At 32.4% G+C, this 24,243-nt stretch overlaps 2 protein-coding genes across 2 annotated transcripts; one reads left to right on the forward strand and one right to left on the reverse strand.

Moving 5' to 3' along the window:
* The first annotated feature begins 5,512 nt into the window (after positions 1-5,512).
* Positions 5,513-10,138, forward strand: LOTGIDRAFT_238077 (hypothetical protein). The gene is made up of 3 exons (XM_009048839.1): positions 5,513-5,692; positions 9,114-9,235; positions 9,565-10,138. The coding sequence occupies exons 1-3, from the start codon at positions 5,588-5,590 to the stop codon at positions 10,049-10,051; spliced, it is 714 nt and encodes a 237-aa protein (XP_009047087.1). The 5' UTR covers positions 5,513-5,587; the 3' UTR covers positions 10,052-10,138.
* A 3,064-nt stretch (positions 10,139-13,202) lies between these two features.
* LOTGIDRAFT_207667 (hypothetical protein) lies at positions 13,203-23,913 on the reverse strand. The gene is made up of 21 exons (XM_009048840.1): positions 23,815-23,913; positions 23,381-23,505; positions 22,614-22,716; positions 22,332-22,429; positions 21,679-21,784; positions 21,155-21,237; positions 20,766-20,862; positions 20,376-20,486; positions 19,739-19,901; positions 19,198-19,322; positions 18,796-18,903; positions 18,266-18,328; positions 17,869-17,997; positions 17,419-17,505; positions 16,959-17,105; positions 16,437-16,511; positions 15,835-15,901; positions 15,373-15,566; positions 14,592-14,693; positions 14,010-14,126; positions 13,203-13,585 (listed from the first exon to the last, which is right to left on the reverse strand). Exons 2-21 carry the CDS (start codon positions 23,497-23,499, stop codon positions 13,454-13,456), a joined length of 2,226 nt encoding a protein of 741 aa, XP_009047088.1. The 5' UTR covers positions 23,500-23,505; positions 23,815-23,913; the 3' UTR covers positions 13,203-13,453.
* Between the last annotated feature and the right edge of the window lie 330 nt (positions 23,914-24,243).

Here is a 24,243-nt window from a genome sequence, read left to right on the forward strand (position 1 = left end):
TCATGTAAATACATTTTTGTTGTTATTATTCAATTATTTATTTTTACTACTTGAGGGATGATCTGTGACTCATTTATCAACAATGGCAAAACCATACAGTTTATATTGGAAAATATTGGAAAACAGTGTTTACATGATTTGATTGTAGTTTAATAATAAATAATTATTTGATTAGAGTCCACTTTTATGTTGACATGTTTCAGATATTATTTTCATCAGGCCAATTATATTTTTAAACCGAAAGTTAGCTTTCTAATAATAGAGTATACGGATATGAATAAAACAAATACAGTCACTGAACAGAAGTGATAAGTACTAAGACAGATAAATAAATCTGAATGAAAAAAAAAAAAGAAAAAAAAAACTGACCTTTTTGATGCCCCAGTCCCCATTTTTGATAAGTTTCCGCGTATTTTGGTATCTACCAACACATATATTCCGTCATATCACAATGTTAAAAGTCTATAAATTATCTGGACTTTATCTACGTAAGTAAAAAATGTCCGACCCTGATCCACGTTGAATATTGTTAGGTCTATCTATTGATAAGAAAAGTGTTTATCTTAAAGGGACTATATAAAACCAATCAGTTAGAAAATCAAATGGAATGTCAGTGATACGATCCTCTATTTTATATATCTAAATTGGGGTATTTTATATAACTTTAATGTAGAAATATTTGATCATATATTGGATTGGCTATATATCATTGATAAGACTTGTTGGGTGCAGAGCAAAGACTTAAAGAAAGATAGAGAGAATAGAAGAAAGAAACTAAAAGACAAGAGAGAATAAAGAATTTAGGAAAAAATCCTGTCTACCAGCTTATCCTTGACCAAACCTCTTGATATTGATATTTCTAGGATTATCTGTATCCTTTTACAGCTGATTCAATAAAAATAAAAATCATTATTTCCATAGATAACAACTAAGATTCTTTATGATCCATCCTACAAGTTGGTCCTTGGTCAAATCTCTTGACACTTATCTTATGTAATTCCTCAAAATCAATGTTCAAATATCAAAATCAATAGTAGTCATTAATCTTCACTAATTAATGTCTGCAAGGTCAGCTCGGGGCTGTGGTTTCGAATCCTCCTTGAGATAAGAACAATTCTGATTCCTGTGCCAGTGCTTCTGAGAGTCAACTTGGTGATGGTTTTTACTCTAGTACTTATGTGAATATGAACAAAATTCAAAAGCAGCATCTTTAAACTTTTACTGATATCAATTACAGTAGAGCTCTATCTATATAATTATAAGGTTACATGGCCATTTATTGTGTCTTATTCCCTTTCATATACCATAAATACTAGGCCATTATTCTATATATGTACAATATATTTATAGGGGAGATATGTCTGCTTAGTACAACATATTTAAACAATGAGTCTCTTTTTTGTATCTAATAGGTACATTTTGTCAATGGGCTGCTCATTGCACCAGGCATGGATCAGCTGGACTAGCCTCAGTCCTTTGCTGTAAAGATGTCAGTGTTGGGAATTCTTTAAGGAAACATCAGCTGACAACTGGTGTTAGGTTTCAACCCTAAAAAACTTTTAAGGGTAGGTTCTGAGAAGCCGTAAGCCAAGGTAGCTTCCTTAATTTTTGAAAGGCCAGGGTTAATAAGCATAAGACAACCCATGTATGTAACCTTGAGTCAATCGTAAAAATATTTTAGTCTCCCCAATATTTGGGTGTTCGACTGCACCTGGATAAGGTAGTTCAGGTGATATGGAATATATTAAATGTATACATAATACATTAACAGTAGAAAACATTTCTATTGAATGATTCACTATAATGTTATTATAAATATTCAAATAGTAATTCATATAATATTTCTATTCATTGCCCCACTGTATGACCTTTTTCACCTTCACTTAAGAAGGGAAGTAAATCCATTTATTGAAACCAATTTCTTACACAATATTTGAAAGGCAGGTATGCAATATTCGAAAAAGCAACCCATTTGATACTATTATTACTGTAGGCCTATGTACAATCTTTTTTCAATTTCAATTCAAAAGGGAAGATATTCATTATATTAAATATTTGACAGTCACTGTAATCTCATGATTGTTTGAATATATGGGAATTCATTATTCCTGTGAATGAGTAATGACCCTTTTTGACCTTCACTGACAGTTTTTAACAGAAAGTGACCCCATCTACTAACTTGTTATTTTTTAAGACAAGAGGAAAAGGAACGAGGAATATTCAATAAAGGTATATAGGCATACTTTTGCAATGAAATAATTTACCGGTAGATTAGGGGCTCTATTCGATTTTAAAACCCATAAACTTTTTGACATTTACAAATAATATATTTCACTTTTGCAAAGTATGGAAGCCATGAAGTACCTCTTTTGTTTTCATATTTTAAATGTAATTTACTCCTGATGATTTCTAAAATTTTTGATAAATTTTAAACCCCATTCCCCATCTCACACCCATGCTACACCAATAAATGATATACATATGGTCAATCAGTTATCTAAGATACAACAAAATCCTTGCTGTAATCAAACCTAAAAAATAAAACAAAAAACCAAGTCTTACCTCTAAATTTTGTCAAAGTTCATCATCATTTTATAATCCAATAGCTGAATGGTCCAGATTTGAAATGGCTGAGATGATAATTTTCCTAAAAATACAAAACAGAACATCAGCATCACAAAATCTGTGTCAAAACATTTTCCAATATGGCTACTGACAGGCCAGACCTAAAGTTGGTTTAAGAAACTGATTTGTTTGTTCAAGGATTGAACGATTGATGTTCGAGTAGGAAAAGTAGTTTCAGCCACTGAACAAAATGACTGGCCACATATCCCACTTAATTTAATGGCCATATGGAGGGGAATTTTTTACAAACCTGGAGTCCTTTCCGGTTATTGGAAACTGCCACAGCTTATCAGTAGTCAATGTCAATGAGGGACATTGAAATTGAATGAGCAGTAATAAGGAATGCCAGCAAAATATCAATTTCAAAGGATAACAACAGTGTGCAATGGAGGAAAGAATGTAAAATGTTTTGTTGTTTGTAATGTCATGCAGTGTGTAATGAAAGAATGACAGAAAAGCTTAATATTTATTAGTATTGATATAGCCATGCAGTATACAATGAGGAAAGAAAAAAGAAGATGTAAAATATTTGGTAGTAATCTAATGTAAACAAGGAGATCAATAGTTGGACTAGTCTGAGGTATAACGATCATAATATTTAGTAAACATCACCCTGGCTATCAACATTCTTTCATTTCATTGGTTAGCAAACATCACTCTTTGGTTAAAAAATAAAAAAAACGTATTTCAGAAATTTCCGTAAACTATCTGATAGCCTAGCACTATGTGTATCTGTCTTTATATCATGTATTTGAAATAGATATTAAAATTCCAAGATTTGATTGTTAGCAAACATCATTCCTTCTTTTAAGTACAATATTTGAGAAATTTGACCCAAACACGAAAGCAATACAAAAAAACAACTGTGTATAACCAGTATAAAAGAAAAAATCTAAAAAATTTCAACACCAAAACTTTCCAAATTTAGAATAATCACAAATACCAAAGAACAATAATTGTGTCCAACTTCATAAGCAAACACAAAATTCCATTGATACCAACTATAATACACTTTTCAATTTCACAAATTCAGCTTATTTGTAAGAAGTCTAAAAATCAGTTATTTTGTCCTATTTTTCATGTTCCGGTGCATACAAATGTTACCTATTCCAATGCTACAAGCAATCACAAAAAAAACCCATTATAATAACATTGCCTTATTGGAAGCCTAATTACCAACATAATAAGCCTACAGTAATTCTCTATAGCAACATGACAATATTTCTAGTTGACTTCCAGGAATAAACCGGTTCCAACTGTCAGAGATTTGATTAATGACGATTTAGTGCCCTATTTTGATTTATTATGTGACAAGTTCTAAGTCTTCTGTAATCCTTTATCATTAGGTTTATAAACCATGGAACTTAAAAAAAGAAAAGACCATACTTTCAAGAAGAGAATCATCTTATCATAGCTTTCACAGTTTAATCATGACTATTTACAGATTTTCAAAGATCTGGTCTACAAACTGGGCTCTGACCAAATCTCTTGACATTAATCTTTCCCAATGTGATTCAACACCTAATGTGGATAAAGTAAACCCAGGTCCCATCAATTTATTGTGGGGCTATGAGGAATAATCCTGCTGTATAAAATTTGCCTTCCTTAGGTTTTAATATTCAGAATTTTTTATGGGGAGCATCTGAAAGGCTTGGCAAATGCGTCACCTGCTATATTATCCTACAATATAATTTGGCTGTGCCAGACTACCCAAACTTCCATACAATAGAAACTTTTGCAGCCACTGTCAGTATAAGCAGTTAGGGGACATTTAGGTTTATAATAGTATCTTTTTTATTTCATTGTAGACAAACTAGATACTGTACTTTGAAAAGTGTCTCAACTGAATATCCCACGAAGTGTAATCAACTCATTCATGTCTACTGTAATTAATGTGAGTGCCAGGTATCTAAAATCACTTTCTCTTTTGTTGAGATCAAGAAGAACTCATTTTTTAGAACTGAACTGTGTGATTTTTTTTTATCTAGAGCCACTAAATGCAGAGATCAAATTTTCTATTCTGATTCCCCAGGCCACTCAGCTCAATTGTTTTTTTAAAGGGTCAAATGCTCCATTTAAGGGGGTTGATTTCAGTCTTGAATATGTAAATAGACTTTAGAAGTAGCCTGCTAGAAATGTACAAAATCACATAATTCCTTAAAAAATATCTCAAACTAGGAATTTCTTTTCCTATTTCTAAAGATGTCTTTTTTTATATATGGCAGTGTCTCACGAAAAGACTTCTCAAATTTCGACGGTGAGCTGTGAACCTATTTACTGATATTTGATGTGCCTCGATTGGCTTTCTGAGGTGCTACTGTAAACAAAATGTCATCCAGAAGTGAGCACGTAATACGAACATTCTAATGGTTGACTCTTTACTAGGTCACAACAATTTATGGGGAACAAGGTACGTCTGCTGGGACGTGTTTTCATCAAACATGTCAGATATCTCCCAATCACTTCCAAATTTGTCGTAGGGCTGTCATGGCATGGATCAACGCACACAATTTTTCAACTAAGATAGTATCAGCGTCAAAAAAACAAAAAGTATGCCCCAGGTTTAATGTATAATTAGTCAAACAAATGGCTCATCTGTCCCTTTAGCCCTGCTAGTGCTAATACTAATAGTGCTTGTCTGGACTCTTTATTTTCTTTTTTTACAGTAGTCGGCCTGCATTGACAACAAATTGTTAGGGAAATGTATTCCATGTAGCAGAAAATCTTGGCCAAATTCCATTCAGTGAAGGTAAAAAGTTAATTGATTTTCTTCAAGGAATATAAGTTTAAATTTCGTACCATTTTCATTTAACTTCCGCACCACGCCTTCTCCATTATTAAACATAGTCACATGATCATCACGTGATTTGTATATCAAGATGGTGGATAGAATTACAAGTTCGAAAAACGTTTAAAATTTGAATCGATTAAATTCTTATTATTCAAAAACAACAACATTAAAATGGAGGATGGTATGAGAGCAGAAGAAGATATTTTTGATGAGGAAAAGGATGAGAGCGAAATTATCGGGAAAGATTACGCCAAAGTCAAGGAAAAATTGGAAAAGGTTAGTTAGACAATGAATTGGCAACCTAGTTCAAGTAGTAGAATTAGTAGTGTATGGTGGCCCATGAGCGCCATAGCTGTTTTATTATTTCATTTATGAAAAAAATATTCTTTTTAAATTGAATTCATTTTTATTTCACTTTCATTTTGATTTTGAATTCATTTTACTTTCATTTCGTTTTTTATTTTACTTTTATTTTTATTTTACCTTCATTTCGTTTTTTCATTTTACTTTCATTTTGTTTTTAAATTCGTTTTACTTTCATTTCGTTTTTTATTTTCTTTTATTTTTATTTTACTTTCATTTCGTTTTTTATTTTATTTTCATTTTGTTTTTAAATTCATTTTACTTTCATTTCATTTTTACTTTTTATTTCACTTTTGTTTTGTTTTTAAAATCATTTTAATTTTTATTTCACTTTCGTTTTATTTTTAAAATAATTTTACTTTTACTTTCATTTCGCTTTTTATTTTACTTTCACTTTCGTTTTGTTTTTAAAATCATTTTACTTTTACTTTCATTTTCGTTTTAAAAAAAAAATTCTTCTTCATTTACTGCGCCATAGTGTCCAGATTATCCAGTCACACTTTCTATCATCCAAGCAATGACGTCATTGCATACTAGTGTGAGCAGGAGTTATTTCCCTTGTGCTCTTGCGAGTAACCTCCCCCTTAACGGAGCAAATAATTATGTCTAAACGAAAATGGACAGATTTTAAGGCCCAAATTGCTAAACGTAGAAACCAAACTAGTGATGGCGAAACCTTGGAATATTTAACTGTTCAAAGACTCTCAGAACATGTTGAGGGTAAATGTCAAAAATATCGCCGTCTTGGTCCCCTCACAATGGTGGAATTTAACGGGGAGATGTCATTAGATAGCATTAAACTAAGCTGCTTGTCAAAAACATTTTGATATTCCATCTTCTTACAAATGTGATATCATGGCAGGAGATCGAGGGCCATCTTTCTCAAATATTGATCAGATCAGATCAAATCATTTAAATTACTTCACATCAGATTCGTTGAATTTTCTCAGACTGACATGAACACAACAAATGAACATAATAGGAATATGCCTTCTTGTAGTGGTATTTCTACTAAAAAACCTGTCGGCACAAATATTTTGTCAGTTACACCATCAGCACGACCTCAAGCTTTCCCTGCCTCCATTTCCCTTGCAAGCATGCTGAATATTGGGAAATGAATACCCCCAGCACCCATAGATTAAAGATAGCTTGCGTTACAAGGTAACATACGCCCACTGGCAGCTGTCAGAAAAAATAAAACAGTCTTTAGTGACTAAAGTACGAATTTTCTCATATTGAAGAAATCATTCATGCTGAATAATTCCACAAATTTTTTTAAAATCAATATCAATAACCCAAATACAACAAACAATTAAATCACACAGCTCTAATCCAGGGCAAAAAACAACTTTTAACGCGTTTTTCGTAAGTTAATGGCATTAACTCAAAAACATTTCATCGAAAATGCGTCAAGTTAGAACCTGTCCGAGATCTTATCAATTTCAATGATCACACCAAGTTTCATCAGAATCGGTTGAAAACTGTAGCTTCAATCCTGCCCACAAACTATTTTTAACAAATGTTGACGTGTTTTTACAAAGTCAAGGGCAATAACTCAAAAACCGTTCATCGAAAATGTGTCAAGTTAGAACTTGTCCGAGATCTTATCAATTCCAATGATCACACCAAGTTTCATTAGAATCGGTTGAAAAGTGTAGCTTCAATCCTGCTCACGAACTATTTTTAACAAATTTTGACGCCTTTTAACAAAGTCAAGGGCAATAACTCAAAAACCGTTCATCGAAAATGCGTCAAGTTAGAACTTGTCCGAGATCTTATGAATTCCAATGATCACACCAAGTTTCATCAGAATCGGATGAAAACTGTAGCTTCAATCCTGCTCACGAACAATTTTTAACAAATTTCAAGGCGTGCTAAGTCAAGGGCAATATCTCAAAAGCCGTTCATCGAAAATATGTCAAATTCGAACTTGACCGAGATCCTATCAATCTAAAGCATCACACCAAGTTTTATAAAAATCAGATAAAAACTGTAGTCTCTATAGTGCTCACAAGAAATGTTGACCGACGGACGGACGGACCGACGGACAGGGGCGACGACAATATACGACCACATATTCATGTGGGCGTATAAAAAGGAGAGTTTAATTCTCGCACGACCTCATTCAAGGGGAATTACTCTAACACTTGGATGATAGACAAAAGTGTGACTGGATAATCTGGACACTATGGCGCAGTAAATGAAGAAGAATTTTTTTTTAAAAACGAAAATGAAAGTAAAAGTAAAATGATTTTGAAAACAAAACGAAAGTGAAAGTAAAATGAAAAGTGAAATGAAAGTAAAAGTAAAATTATTTTAAAAACAAAACGAAAGTGAAATAAAAAGTAAAATGATTTTAAAAACAAAACGAAAGTAAAATAAAAAGTAAAAATGAAATGAAAGTAAAATGAATTTAAAAACAAAATGAAAGTAAAAATAAAAAACGAAATGAAAATAAAACGAATTTAAAAACAAAATGAAAGTAAAACGAATTTAAAAACAAAATGAAAGTGAAATAAAAAACGAAATGAATTTAAAAACAAAATGAAAGTGAAATAAAAATGAATTCAAATTCAAAAGAAAGGTATTTTCATAAATAAAATCATGGGCCACCATAGTAGTGCAAGCAATGTGGCAAAGCTTTCCCAATGCCATTTGAATCCTGATATTTGATGGTTTTCATCTAGAATGCATTTATTATTTTAAACCAACAACTTTTAAGCCAAACCACAGGAACAGATTCATCATTTTCATCTAAATCGTACCTTTTTAGTCTCAGAAACGAGAATATGTCATTTCATATAAGATTACAAGGGATAAGTTATGTTATTTCCTTAAAGGGATAGATTCGCCTTTTTCAGGGGTTGAAAATCCCAAATTACCTTCAAAAATGTACCTCAAACTAGGAATTTTACTTTCTACATTATAATATCTTTTGAATTAGATTTAGGCTACAGTCTCAAGAAAAAGACGAGACATCAATTCAACTTTCAAATGCAGATAATACACATGGATTTGTTGGCTCAAATTTCTATGGTGAACTGTGACTACTATTACTGATTAGTTGAGCTAAAAAATTCCCGTATATGAGACTAATAGCAATATTGATTTATGTCATGATGTCTTGTTATAAGTATTTCTGGTCAAATTTAAGCAATAAGTTGTTAAGCTGATATCAGGACAAAATTTGGCTGGAAAATGATGTAAATGTCTGTTAATGATTAATTTTCCAGCCAACCTATCTCCTGATTACATAAATGCCATAGGGTAACAGTTTCTTGGTGACCTTAACCCCTTCATTTTATAAGCTTATGTTTTGAACTTCAATTTTTAGGAAGGATATTGTGAAGGTTTAGAACATGGTCACGGCACAACAGTACAACATAGTTTTAATGTAGCCTATAAATACACTGCTAGAAAAATGGTTCGATTTTCAGAAATCAAAGGTCGTGTCAAGTAAGTTGATTGATGTTTTGAGTGTATGTGAGAGGTACTTGCCAGTCACAATGGAAACCGTCATGCCTTAAAAATGAGATATCAGTGGTATGCTTGCCAAATGAGTTAGTTACTTTTCTGGTTCATTGTTTTTAATTATAGACAAACCAGACATATATTATTTTTGAAAAGAGATACCGGGTACAGATAGTTGAAAAAGTTTTCTGCACATGAAATTTTAAACCATAATTCTTTGAAGTTAAAATTGAAATATTTAAGTTTGATTACAAACAATGAAGGATGGTTAGAAGCCAATGCATTAAAATTTCACCATTGTATTTTTTTTTCAGTGCTATTTTATCAGTTTTACATCTCAAACCAGAATCTGTCACTCCAGAGAGGAAAGAAAATTTAGAAAATCTGCTTTCTCAAGTTGCTAAATATGAGGACAGTCTAATAAAGAGACTCAAGGAACCTAAAAACGCGAAAATAATCGTCCAGGATGATGTGGTGGATAATATTATACCTGATACAACTAGTAGTATGTATGTAGAGGATGATTTGTCTGATTTTATTGGAATAAAGTCTGACGCTAGCAGCGATTCTGAGGGAGTCTTCAGCACAGAATCCCGTGACAATTCACTCTCCAGACAGCAAGATTCCCCCGTTGCTTCCAACAACAAAAAAATGAAATTGACGGAAGCCAAAGTTGGTGATTCTCAGAAACGTTTCAATCCTTCCACAAGCGAGAAAAAACAATTGGACGTTATCTCTCAAGAAATTGACTCGGAAATTTCAAAATTTGAATCTGCTTTAGAGAGTTTGCTGTTAAATTGATTCGGTGATGGTGTTGGATAGAAATTTTAGCATTTCCAATCAAAACAGCTCAGCATTGCTTGCTTATATGGATATGAAAATCTCATTAAAGGAATATAAACTGGTAGATTTTTATATCAGCTATGTTTAGAAATGTCTTAATATTGCTCTACAAACAGGAATAAATGTCCATCAACTGATAAAGCAAATAATTAGATTCCCAATTGACCTATTTTCTATACCATGCATTCATTTTTTATTTCATATTTGTTACTGGATACATTATATTTCATTTGCTATCAGAATATACCCTTAATGTCTTTTTTTTTTCTGGTGTCACGTTATTCCCTTTTTTATCTGAAGCCACCAAGCTTTGCAGGTCAAATACAGTTCTTATCCCTTGAATCTACATACCAAGCAAGACTATTAATTCCCATTATCCCAGGGAAATTTGACCCTTCAATCTATTTGAGTAATGTATTATCTGCGTTTGAAAGTTAAAAGACAAGTCTTCTTTACCTAAGACACTGCCATATATAGAAATTCCTAGTTTGAGACATTTTTATTGAATTGTGCTTTTTTGGTACATTTCTAGTACTTTTGAAGACTATTTTTTATATATACAGTGGTGTAACTTATTTTTGTGGATATAAGGATTCAACACCGAATTTCGTCAAAGTTAAAAAAACAAATTTTTTTTTATGTCTTAGATGTTTCCTCAGATATTCTACAAAATAATTAATTAAAATTGGTTTATTTATTTGTATATTCAAGACTCAAATCAACCCCTAAAAAATGAGGCACCTGTCCTTTTAAGAAGCATTGCTACCCTAGTATTTTGCTCACTCATATCCTCCTAAATGTGATCTATGTCTTGAATGTCATTTTTGTCGCCCCTTTTCCTTTTTAGTTTTTATTTTTTTGGTCAGTTAAAATGCAACACAGCCTATTTCTTATAAAAATTTGTGCCTTTGCTTTGACCTTGCCTAATGATATATCATATTATATGTTCTAATTTTATTTATTTTGTTCGAATGCGATTTTGTAATAAAAGATGTTTTTTTAAAACTTTTTATGTGTATCAGGGACACTGATAGCATCAGTATGCACCATTCCTTAGCAGCTTTTGCAATTATTGATGTTTTAGTGGAATTCCAAGAGCCAGACACCTGCTACACCTACACATGCTATCAATGTCCCAATACACATAAAAAGTTTAGAAATCCTTTTTACAACCCCTTTAAATTAAGCTCTGCATGTTACGGCACCCTTGACAGTAGGCTGCCTTTCTGCCAAAGTTACCCTATTGTATACAGCATGGCATTGCCAGTCTTTATAAGTCAAATCAGGTTCAGTGAAGTGGCAGGGAAAATCTGATTTCTACATTTGTATCTTGATTTCTCGACACAACCCTTGATACAGCTAATCCATTTCTACAGAAAATGGAAATCTCAATGAAAACAACACATGTAGAAAAAAAAACAAATTTATAAGAAGATCACTGCTTACTATATGTTATTATAATATTCCTTGAAGGCTCTGACAATATCTCATTCCTGATCAATAAGCCCAGTATAATTTCTGTTTTGAAATGCTCTCTGATTTGCAACTTTAGGACTGATCAAACCATTTTTCAACAGTAAGATACTCCTAGTAGTACTCTAAGACAAAATGTTGTGAATTGCTTGCAATGAACACAGATATATCGGATTGCATTGTTTATATTAAAAAACACTTCACTTTTAAATTGTGGATTAAGTAGGTACCCCCAGGGCCTTAATAGAGAGGTTTTCTAGCTTTTGTTTGTGTATTTGTCCATTTATTGCAACTATTTGCAACAGCTTCTGTGGGATGTCTGGTTCCTGTAATTAGGGAAAATACTTAACTCTTACTAATAATATATTGACCTTGATTGCTACATCATAAAATGCTTAGTTTCATTGGACGCAAAGATGTCCGTCTGAAAATTGGAATGGCTTATATCAATGATACCAGTGTCCTAGATACACATAACAAGTTTAGAAAACCTCTTTAGAATCCCTTTATAGTTCAAATGGCCATTTATTACACTGTAATCCTACACAGGTGCCCATCTTTTTTCAAATGTAATGAAGGTTTTCAGTGAGATATTGCCATTAGCATTAAAATGTAACAAAACCTGCCAAAATAAACTTTTTAAGAGTTGTTGTCCCAAAATTACAGAGTATATTTTGGCAGGTATCGCTGAAGATCATTATTTAATTCAGTCATGATAGTAACATAGCACTTTATTTCATCACAGGGGAAGTAACTCTTAAATCTTAAAGAGCAGAATGAATATTACAATGAAGGGAAATAGTCGTCCGAAAATTTTCATTAAAAGCTAAATTATAGCTATTTATGTATAGTCATCTAAATAGATAGTTCTAACAAGTGGTAAAGTAAATATTTAGACAACTAAACAGATAGCTGAAAGTGAGCTCTATCAGCCAGTTAAACAGATATTAAGATGACTATACAGATAGCTGAGTTGAGTTCAATCAGCTGATAAAGTAAATAAACAGACATCTATATCCCTTCAAGACAGGGGAACTGATATGTTCAATATTCATCCGAACCATACTTATCATAAACTATTATAATAAAATTTTTAGTATCCCTTCCAGAGAGTTCACATTGCTAATAAAGTTTATTGGGTTTTTGGGATTGTCAATTCAATCTCATTCAGAGATTTCAAGCAACTTATATAGTTGATTAGGTATTTGGGTTTATCAAATTATCATCCACCAATACACAGGATATTTGTGATTCAGGGTTACAACTCATTTAGAGGGTTCACACAACATGGTTTGTTAACTCCTTTGTTGGTATTCCATCTGGAGAGTCCACATATTAATATGTTACAATGTTTTTGTATTGGGAGTTTGTCGATCCCGTATCTCCTTTAGAAAATTCATGAACAAAAATATTGTTGCACAGATTTGTTATAAAAAGAAAAAGCAGATCCATGAATGTTGATACAATGAGATATCCTTCACTTGGTTTTGGTGGTTAGTCTGCTAGATATTATGAATATAACCAGGCGCATCCTAGCCCCTTAGGTTGAGGTTGTGTAACACATAGACCCACCCTCTGTCAGTTAAAATATATAAATTAATCTTACACTTTCTCAGCCCTAGTTTCAGGCCCTCTTACCTTAGGCTGTTTTATTAATCACTTCATACACTGATCCAGAAACCACCCTGAGGCCCACTCCCTCCGCTTGGGCTGAATAATTAAAACCAAAGCCCAAGGCCCCCTTCAACACTGTCAAATTATAATCACATGACAGTGCATGACACAGTATCAAATTATAAATCATGTTGCCCTGCCCCTGGGTAAAGTATTTATATCACATGTGGACTTACCCAGCCCAACGACCTTCCCCTGGGTCAAATAATCACATTAGGCTACATAACTATATTCATCAGTAGAGTTAGCAGTTCGTTCTAGATATTGTTTGTCAATCAGAGTTTCTATACATTTTTTTATCATACTGATATTGGGTGTAAACCGTGAATTTGACTGGCTAATCACCTGAAAAGAATAAAAATTTAAATTCAAAATAAATCCACTTTGAATCACACATTTTGAGGGTTTGGTGATTCAAGTAGATTTCACAATACTTTGTGGAAGCTATTATGCTTTAATTACGTCATATTTATCAACATATGACTGAAGTCAGCCATTGATCCATCATATTTACTAAATGCAGTTGCCATACATGGGGTGAAAATATATCTGCCACCGACTGACTGAACTGACTTTTATTGTGAGTAGGTTGCTACCAAATTTCTTAACATGTTTGGTGACTGTTATTAATCGATACAACAAACCAATAGTGGAGACACAGGCTTAATTTTTCTTAATAATTAATTTTCTTTTTAATGAAACACTAGCTTTAACCCTTGTTGAAGGAGTCATGATTCTGAAAAAAAAAAAAAAAAAAAATTGTGTTTACCTCGTTAATTAACAACGTATGTTTTAAAACTTTCCGTGATTTCATAACTCTTACGATAGCTGCCTGTAAATACATCTTACGATCTTCATCTACCGTTTGATGAGTCATTTCTACCTCCTACAAATAGAGAGTTACAACACTACATATAATAGTCTTCCATTCCGTCTAAAATTAACCCATTGGGATGTGTTGGAGCTATTGTCACTTCGGTCAAGATATAATATAATAATAAATAAATCCACTGGTTAAATTTGTAGATTTTTTCTAGTCTAGCGGTAAGTCCAAGAGGACCAAATTTTTGTTAAGGACGAGAATTAATGGAGAGTTTCTGATGATGATTTTTTTTTCATCTGGATTTATTCCCAGCAGAGCTAGGATCTGTAAAACAAGAAAAAATATTGGTCTGACCTTTAGTACACATACAAAACGCTAGGAAACAGGCATAGTATATATATTATTTTAGATAGAGTGGACTACTGATAGAAACAGTTGCCTGTGTAGGAAACCCTTTTCAATTCCTTTTAGTGTTTGAGAATTTTGAAAACTGTATCTTTATTAAAAGCTTGTGAAATTACAACTTACATAAGGAGAATCTTTTTGAGTGGCGACTGAAATTTTAAATTTTGTTCGTTTATTGGAGTAATCTGGATTTAATCTGAATGTACTCTCATCTTCTATAGATCCCTGAAACACATATAAAATACAGCTTGTTTAAAAAGAGCTAAATTTCAGCTAAATGTAAAGTCTTCTAAATATTTGCTTCACTAGCTAATGGAACTTAATTTCAGCTGTTTGTATATTCATCCAATTATTTTCTTTACCAGCAATAAAACTCAATTTCAGCTGTTTGTTAAGTTATCTATATATTTGCTTCATTAGCTAATGAAACTTAATCTCAGCTGTCTGTATAGTTGACTTCATATTTACATAGCAGAGCTGGATTTCAGCTATCTGTATATCAAATTCACTTCGCAAATTCGGCTGTTTGTATTTATGTCCAAGTATTTAATTTACCAGCTTATAGATCTTAATTTCAGCTATAAGTGTATTTGTCTAAATATTCTTGACCAGCTGATAGAGCTCAATTACAGATTATACCCCATCTTCACAATGTCAAGCTATTATGAAATGTGAATATGACTATACCCTTCCTCAAACTCAAGCTTTTCTTTTCATAACTCCACCCAATTCCTATCTAACCCTGCCTCTTCCAAATTATAACCCACAGCAATGAGTGTCAGTAGAAATTTCATGAATTCTTTTTCGGGTATATTCGTCATAAAGCTCCACCCCTCACTCTTTCAAACTCCACCCTTTCCCTCACTCTTTCAAACTCTACCCCTTTTTAAGAACATTCCCCTACCTGCGTGGTCAATATTTTAATATCAATGAGAGACTGTAGAAATTTTGTCAATTCTTTTTCTGGTATATTGGTCATTAACTGCATTTCTTTAAAACTCAGGACATTTCGATTGTTATATATTAATAATATTGCCATGTGAGCCGTTCCCATGGTAACAAAATATGTCTTCTTGGTAAAGTTGAATTTCAAATCACCTGAAAAATACAAATGCTATAAATTGATATTGAATATATTAATACTGAAGTTCTTTGGTATGCTCTGCCTCTGCTAGTAACAGTTAATATAGTAATTATATTAGTTCAATTTCATGCTTCATTTAAGACTAATAAGATGGGAATGAAAGAATAAAGGAAAACTGAATATCAATGAATGAATGAGTGAATAACATGAGTGAATAAATGAATAATTGAGTGAATGAAGAAGGAGAAAAATGGGAATGACACGTAAAATAAAAGTACTGGCCTGTACAGAAATTATGCATCCAGGAGAGTTTTCTACCACTAAATTTACTATTATAAAAGCCTTCAAACTGCAATATAAAATAGTAAAGTAGGAATGAATTAATGAGAAATGTATCAAATAAAAAGATATTAAAGGCCATTGTTCGCCATTTCCGGGGGTTGATATGGGTCTTGAATTTATCATGTAAATAATGTTCAGAAGTACTAGAACTGCAGGAAATCACATAGTTTCTTAAAATATACCTCAAACTTGAAATTTCACTTCCTATTTATGTATTTGACTTTCCTACATATATGAGAGTATCAAGAAAAGATGAGTCATCAATAAGACAGATAAATCTGAAGGCTCATATTTCGATAGTGAGATGTGAACACTATTAAAGTTTTTACTGATTAGCTTAACTAAAAATTTCCCTCTTCTGTGACTAAAGAACAATTGGTCAAGCAGTTGACAAACTGTCCCTTTAAATAAATCAAGTTTTACATAATCTGAAATCTGATTTTTCAAAAATATATCATTCAGTTTTATATCTGCTTTAAAATATCAGGCATGAATATACCAAGAAAATGGGCACATACTCCTAACAAGATATTTCTACTTACTCTTTTGATACTTTTCTCTAATTCCGAAGGAAAGTGAAAGGTTAAAATATTTTGACCCAATGGCCAGGCTCCTGCCTGAAAAATAAACACCATAAAAATGTGATCTATTATTTAATGTGATCTCTTTCAAACGAAACTGGAACTTAATCTATGCAATGGTGCCCAAGAGCTAAATCAATTGAATGCTACCCAAGAGCTAAATCTATGTCATTATGCCAAGAGCTACATATATCCCTTGTTGCCAAAGAGCTACATCTACACCTTACTGTGTTTATGACTTATTGCCCTAGACCTAAACCTATGTCATATTGCCCGCCCAAGAGATAGATCTATGCCATGTTGCATAAAAGCTAAATCTATGCAATGTTGCCCAAGAGCTAATTCTATGCCAGTATGTTACCAAAGAGCTAAATCTATGCCAGTGTGTTGCCCAAGACTGAAACCTACGTCATGTTGGTCACAAGCTCAATCTATGTTAGTCCAATTCATAATTGTGGGCATTTAAAAAATAATCTCACTGACCTGTAAAATTAGAATATTCAAATTGACCCCAGTATGTAAATTATCCCGTTTGACGACATCGTGAAACTGGGAGCTAAGTTCCATACTAATACTCATATCAGTAAACATTCTGTGAAGTTTATTGGTGAACTCGTAACCACAAGCTTGCTGAAATTAAATCAGATGGAGTTTTACTTTTATTTTCTAGCTGTCCAAATTTTCAAGATAATTTTATGATTATCTAGCTCCTCTCTCCAGCTTTATTCAGTTAGGGACAATTGTTAGGATGGTTTCCAAATATTAAGGATGTTTAGCCTGTGACACCTCAACTGGAAACTATTTTGAAAACCGTGGCTTCATGCTTACTTAGTAAAATTGACATATCCTGTACAATTGCAATAACCTTCCCTTCAAGGCAAAATTTTAACGCCACACTCTGTTTTGTGTCTTTGTCAACCCCTCTAACACTGTCAATATTTACCTTCAGCCTGTTGATGAGGGATTCTTCAGCATCCATTGATGTTGATAAACCATAAATTAATCTTTTAGCTAACATACGCGAGTAAAACTACAAATACAAAATTCCTGATCATTTTTTTTTGGGAGTAAAATTACCAGCACAAAATTCTTGATCCTTATTTTTTTTGGGAGTGAAACTACCAGCACAAAATTCCTAATTCCTGATCCTTCTTTTGTTTTGGAGTGAAACTACCAGCACAAAATTCCTAATTCCTGATCCTTCTTTTGTTTTGGAGTGAAACTACCACCACACAATTCCTGATCCTTCATTTTTCTGGGTGTGAAACTACCAGCACAAAATTCCTAAGAACTGGTATTTCGATATAGCCTACAGTGATCAACTAGATGGTCACAGATTTTCACAGATCATGACAGCATTGTAGTCAGATAATCATAAAACACAGTAACTTACCCTTTGAAAGATATCTTTATCATCAAGATATTTAAAAATAGTGATGGAGGAAGCCAACTTATCATCTAGTTCTGTTTCTGAGATACCTTTCGAACTTTTCCTTAACAAACTATCACAGTATTTAGATAACTGAAATAAAACAAAACATTAAACACCTGATTAAACAACTTCGATTGGGTGTGTCATCTCAAAATTACCTTCTGCACAGAAAGATTACATAGCTCATCTTATTTTTAATTTTGTTTACTCAGCATCATTAGCAGAGAATATACATAGCTTATTATGTTAATTTGGTATTTGAGTTTGTAAACATAATGTGAATTATAGATGTATTATATTTAGAATAATTTTCTGAGAGTCCACTATCAAATAATATAATAAGTTAAAGTATACATACCAATTCAGGAGATTTACAAACTGATTTGGGATTTAATCTATAGTTAATAACATGAGCACATGCCTGGAAAATAATACAAGTTATTTTACAATTTCCAACTGTCAAAGGAAATTTAAAAGGATAATACCCCTTAGAATTAACATAAAATATATAATGTATATATTCATCAGTTGCCAGGTACCATGACTAAAGAATAGAATCTCTATATAAGATGGTATATCCATTAAACTAAATAATTATTGAAACATGCTTCTCATCATGTTTTAAAATTACTTAGTTTAGTGAATTATTATTTGGTTTATAGATTAATTGGATTATAGAGGGATTCTGGACATGTAAGTCTATTGATGAACAAAGACTCATTTTAACCAAGTTTAAAATTTTCTGGTCATCCTATGATGTAATATACCTTTAAAAGGAATGAAAACAGGTTTTATTCCACCTTTGCTTTATAACCATGGGATTGTTGAGCATGCACTTATCTTGTGCAGTCCCCAAAATTTCAACCTGAGAATGCTTATACTTCCTACCTTATCTAGAGCACCAACAAACTGTTGATCACCATTAAAAACATTTTTAATCATATCTTTATATCTATTGTGAACTTCTAACATAGACTCTACAAACTGACTGGGGATCTACAATATACAGATAATGAATGAATGAAATGACATATCATTTATGAACTGTCAAAAAAGATTCTACCATCTGACACATTATATACATTAGAGTGAATAATTCAACAAATCCATGAATAAAGGAATGAGAATGAATGCATGAGAATGAATAATAATAATGAGAATGAACTAACAAAAAAACGAATGATCACCTGCATCTAGGCACAAGACATTCATTGGCCTCAAAATTAGAACAGGAACCAAATTTCAAAAATCATAAGGAGGAACCACATAAAAGAATAGTTGAATACATACATTGTCCCCTTTGACATTTAGAACAGCGTCAAGTCCAGTTTGTTTAATAAATTCTTCAACTTGTTCTACCAGTACACCTAGACCAGATTGTATGGGTCGGAGTAACATATACATATTGGTTAAATCTACAAAAAGTACATAGGTACATAAGAAGAATTGAGTACCCCTCATAATCCAATCTCAGATAATTCATAATCTAATCTCAGATAATTCATAATCCAATCTTAGATAATTCATAATCTCAGATTATTCATAATCCAATCTCAGATAATTCATAATCTTAGATAATTCATAATCTAATCTCAGATAATTCATAATCCAATCTCATATTCATAATCCAATATATAATTAATTATCCAATCTCAGTTAATTCGTAATCCAATCTCAGATAATTCATAATCCAATCTCAGATAATTCATAATCTAATCTCAGATAATTCATAATCCAATCTCAGATGGGCATTGATAATCTGGGAAAAATCAACTCAGTGTTAGTTTCAGAGAGTCCTCATTGATAATGACATTCTTTCCAATGTACTGACCTTTTCGTTTCTCATTTTGAACCATTTCTCGACATTCACCATGTAAAAATTGTAGATGATCTGCTACAGCTCTCTGTTGACATTCCTGTGTAACTTTAGTATATGACGAAGGATGGAGAAATTTTCTACTGCGGAAATCTTCTGTATCAAGTTTCTGAATAATCTAGAAAAGAAATTTACCGGACTTAGTATGGGGACAGTTTGTAATTAAGTACCTTTTACATTAATAAAATATCAATGATTTGGCATTGTTCAGTTTAGAGAAAATTGAATTTTTTTATATTTTTGATAGGGTTCCTCCTTGATTACTTATGAACAAGTTTTATTAAAATTCAAGAATAATTTAGCCTTTATCAATGTTCTAACAGCTAAAATTTGAAAGTGTTTTGAAGAATAAGCATAATAACCCATAGCAAATAATTTAGAATTTTTTTATTTATTTTCAATAGGTTTAAACCTAGGGTGATAATTAACAATATTATCAAGTTTACATAAAAGTTTTGTGTATTAAAGCGTTTACAGGCAATAGTGGACAGACCGAAAGAGGTGATGCTCATATGGGAATGTCGGTGCTTTCACTCATTGAATAACGTCAGTCCACTACCCCCCCAGAACCATTCTGACAAATGTTTGATACCTTTTCCATGTACTCTGAACAGGAACATTCATCTTTCAACTGTTGAGCTTCCTGTTTATAGTATTCTCCAGTTTCCTGGAGGAATGGTGCTTCAAATGCTGTTTCATAGTACTGAAAAGAAAATACATTGTACTTTTCTGCTCCTGTTTTGGACTAATGGAAGTTTATTGAGTTAAAATGTCTCCTGTTCAGCACCGGTTTGTGCTACTAAAGCCATACAGTGTGCAATGATAATTTTCAAAGAGATAGAAGCACTTATTTGTACTACACTCTTTTGACTTCCCACTTTCAAGGGATCTTAAATTAACAGTTCAAAAAAATCCTGACATTCTTTCACTGATGGCTAAAAAAAATAAAACGATTCCAAAGATCAAGAGAAATAACTCTTACCTGCATTGGATTTTTCCTCTTGTATTCTTCAACATTAACAAATGAATTGATGACACCATGTATGACTGTTTGATTCACACTCACTCCCTTCCGATCTCTAAAATACAAATATTGGTCTGTTTAACACAAGACTTTCTTTAGTCTGACACAGCTAATAATACACATCTGAGTCTGCTTCCTATGATAAACACCAGCAATCCACTTTATTTTTAAGAAGTTTAAGTTGTTGACAACACTTTATATTTCTGATTGTCAATTGTTGCCTAAAGTGTACAGACTGTAACACAGAAAGACTTGGTTGACAGTGCTATCTTAACAAAGCCCCTCCTGCTTTACCTCGGCTCCCTGTACCTTTAAGAGAGTCCACATAACTAATATGATAAGCCTACCTTTTGACCTCCTGTAATATTAAACTAATCAACTGTGATTTAATGGGTTCAATCATCACACGTTTCCAGATATCTAGCGCCAACTGAAATAGTCAAATAATATTGTAAACAGATATACTATCAAACATTAGTATTTAGATGTGAAAGCTAACATGAGCTGACTGAAGCACTGGCTGTGACTTTTCTGAAGGAGGATTCACACCCAGGAACCGAATCTAATTACCTACAGACAGATCAATTCCCATTCTTTTTTTTAGCAAAGTTTCTGCTATGTTATGTGATAACAGTAACTCTAACTATTAAAAATATTATCAAGATCAAATGATAATATGGTTGATTGAGAATATCTTCAAAGTGCTAAAATCAAGTCAAGATCTCTCATGAAAAATTTCCAACAAGTGGGATAAAAATGATCTAAGGTGTCGGTATCGATCTGAACCAGAGCCTTAATAAAGCTGTGTCAAAACCTTCTTTTTTCCACATTTCTGATGCCAATACCAGTGATGTCAAGACCAAAACCTTACCTCGCCTATTTCTAACATTTGATCCACCGGGTCGACAGTAAAGCCTCCATAATTCAAATCAGCCTCACTATGTTTCTGTTTCTTAATAAATGTAGTGTTCAAATACCTGAAAAACATAGCAGAGAGGAATCAGAAATTTGTTATCTGATTTACAAGATTGGCTTACTTGGATTTAGCCTGGGAAGCAAAGGTTATTGCCTGAATTTTACTTGGTCACTAAAAACAAAAAACATTTTAACACTGTTGTACATAGGAAAAACTAAAGTTGTAAGTTCCTTAAACTGGACAGCTTCTAGCTACTTCACAACAGTCCAATAAAACTATTCCAGGAAAGGAAAGGTTCAGTAACTTCTAGTTCTATCTACTTGACAACTGACAACAATAGCTAGCAGAGTTTGGGTGCAATGACTAAATAGTAGAATCTCTATAAAAAACGATATATCCATTAAACTAAATAATTATTGAATAACACTTCTAAGCATGTTTCAAAATTACTTTAATTAATGAATCATTATTTAGTTTTATAGATTTATTGGATTATAGAGGAATTATTTTGTATAATTTTGACAACCGGTAAGTTCATTTTGGCCAAGTTTAAAAATTTCAATTTTTTGGTCAACCTAAGATTTTATATATCTTTAAGACAAACCTACCCATAAAGTTGATTAAGATAGCTGGAACCTCGACTGTATTCTTCCCAGTTTTTATGATAAATTGACAACAAACTTTCATCTCCATTACCTACCACACTCTGAAAAACAACCAAATTCAAATAATAATTCAAATATAAGATATAAGCTCATCCAAAAAAGCTAGTTAGTTTCTTTTACAGAGTTCACATAACTTATAATATTTATATGGTATTTGATTTTGAACTTGGCATCACTTGCAGAGTGTCCAGATTTTGTCATTAAAATGTAACAAACTTAACCTACCTGATTCAGCTCTGAGACATGATTCTCTAAAAATAGTTTAGTCTCCTGGTAAAGTTTATCTCCAAGAGGTTCTGGACATGCCACACATAATTTATATACATCTGTACAAACAGGGTTAAAGAAAATGACATAAAATTTGAGCTCAAGATGAACACTTTCTCCATATTTTTACAAAAATTCAGATTTAGTTGATTTTAGTGCTTTTTCTGCCAGTAAATACATATATTCTCCTTGATCTGAAAAAATTCTTTATAAAATACGTTTGGTAATATCTTTCCAAGCAGCATCAAAAGTTGAAAGTGGGGCTTACAATACAAATCAATGTTTAATGATTAATATCTAAGAGCATATAATTTGTTTAATTTTATTTGACCCAGAACATGAGATGCATAACAATTTCAACAGATCATGGATTGCATGTGGAGTCACACAAATGAATGATCCTGATTTGCATTAATCAGATTGCGCAAATATAGTTGTGGCAAGCATTTCTTGAATGAACCAGAATGGATGTTCTAAAATTTCTACAAATATCTCGACAAATTTGTCACTTTCTGCATTTCTTCCATTTATTTCAAACTTCAATGACTGCAAAGATGGCTATTGATCTCAAACCATATAAACTCAGTGACTTTAGTCAACATTAGAGGAATTCACAATTACTCAAAAAGACAGTAAACACCATGCAGTGGAGTGGGCAATCAAAAATTCCTGGTCAGTAGGCACTAAGTACTAACATTAGTTTTATGTTTTTATGAAAAGGATATGAAAAGCGATCATTCCAAACATGTCTTGGAACTGTACCACAAGTTATCACCCCTTTGATAGTCCCCAACAAAACATTCCAGGTCTCTTCAAAATCTACTCTTCTTGGTTTCAACGACATCGCTTCCTGTTCATAAATAAATAGAGGTAAGATTATAAAAGGATAGAATACGGTACAAGACAATTCATACCACAGTAAACTAGAGAACGAATTGGTCCTGTGATCTTTGTCTTTTTTGAATGATAGGCCTAATGCAAGTCTAAATTTTTTAGACTTGCATCATTTATTTAGTAAATAGTGCTAGGCTAGATCTAACTCCTCAAACTGTCAGAAACTAAATTCCAGAAAAATTTATGTTAGAGATCAAACACAACTGAAACAGCAGTGATACATAGTCAACAAAATGGACTATATTAAAGTAAATTAATGGAAAACCTTAAAGACTCATTAATCAAAGTGCTAATTGTGTTGCTTTGGTTTCTAAGTCAACGTTAATCTTGTTGTTTCACTTCAATCCACTTTCTCGCAAAACTTCTCCGCCATTGTTGTGTGTCAAACATGGACACGGATTTCATTTTGTAGACTACATCACAGGCGTTCGCTGTAAAATCAAGCAGACGATATGAAATGGACAGGCAGTTAGATATTACAGAACTGTTGTCCCAAAAACAACAGTTTTTATACTTCTAAATGTCTTACAAGGATAACTATTGTCCATTTTAAAGAACAATATAGATGCAAATGACTCAGCTCGATCATCTACCGTATTATCTTTTTCAAAGATGAAATGTGTCACTTTGAATGGCAATCAACTCAAAACTTATTCTGATTGAGTTTCTTTACATCCTTGGCCTACCCTGGAAT

The sequence above is a fragment of the Lottia gigantea genome (genome assembly GCF_000327385.1).
Source record: "Lottia gigantea unplaced genomic scaffold LOTGIsca_129, whole genome shotgun sequence".
Lineage (NCBI taxonomy): Eukaryota > Metazoa > Mollusca > Gastropoda > Lottiidae > Lottia > Lottia gigantea.

Bases quoted from the DNA above. Each gene is read 5' to 3' on its own strand.
- LOTGIDRAFT_238077 (XM_009048839.1), top strand. From the start codon at position 5,588: ATGGAGGATGGTATGAGAGCAGAAGAAGATATTTTTGATGAGGAAAAG. The intron at 5,693-9,113 runs GTTAGTTAGACA...TTCAATTTTTAG, and splicing joins TCAAGGAAAAATTGGAAAAG to GAAGGATATTGTGAAGGTTT. The intron at 9,236-9,564 runs GTAAGTTGATTG...TTTTTTTTTCAG, and splicing joins GAAATCAAAGGTCGTGTCAA to TGCTATTTTATCAGTTTTAC.
- LOTGIDRAFT_207667 (XM_009048840.1), bottom strand. From the start codon at position 23,499: ATGTCGTTGAAACCAAGAAGAGTAGATTTTGAAGAGACCTGGAATGTT. The intron at 19,323-19,738 runs GTCAGTACATTG...TACTTTTTGTAG, and splicing joins TCAAAATGAGAAACGAAAAG to ATTTAACCAATATGTATATG. The intron at 17,506-17,868 runs GTAAGTTACTGT...TTGTATTTGTAG, and splicing joins ATAAAGATATCTTTCAAAGG to TTTTACTCGCGTATGTTAGC.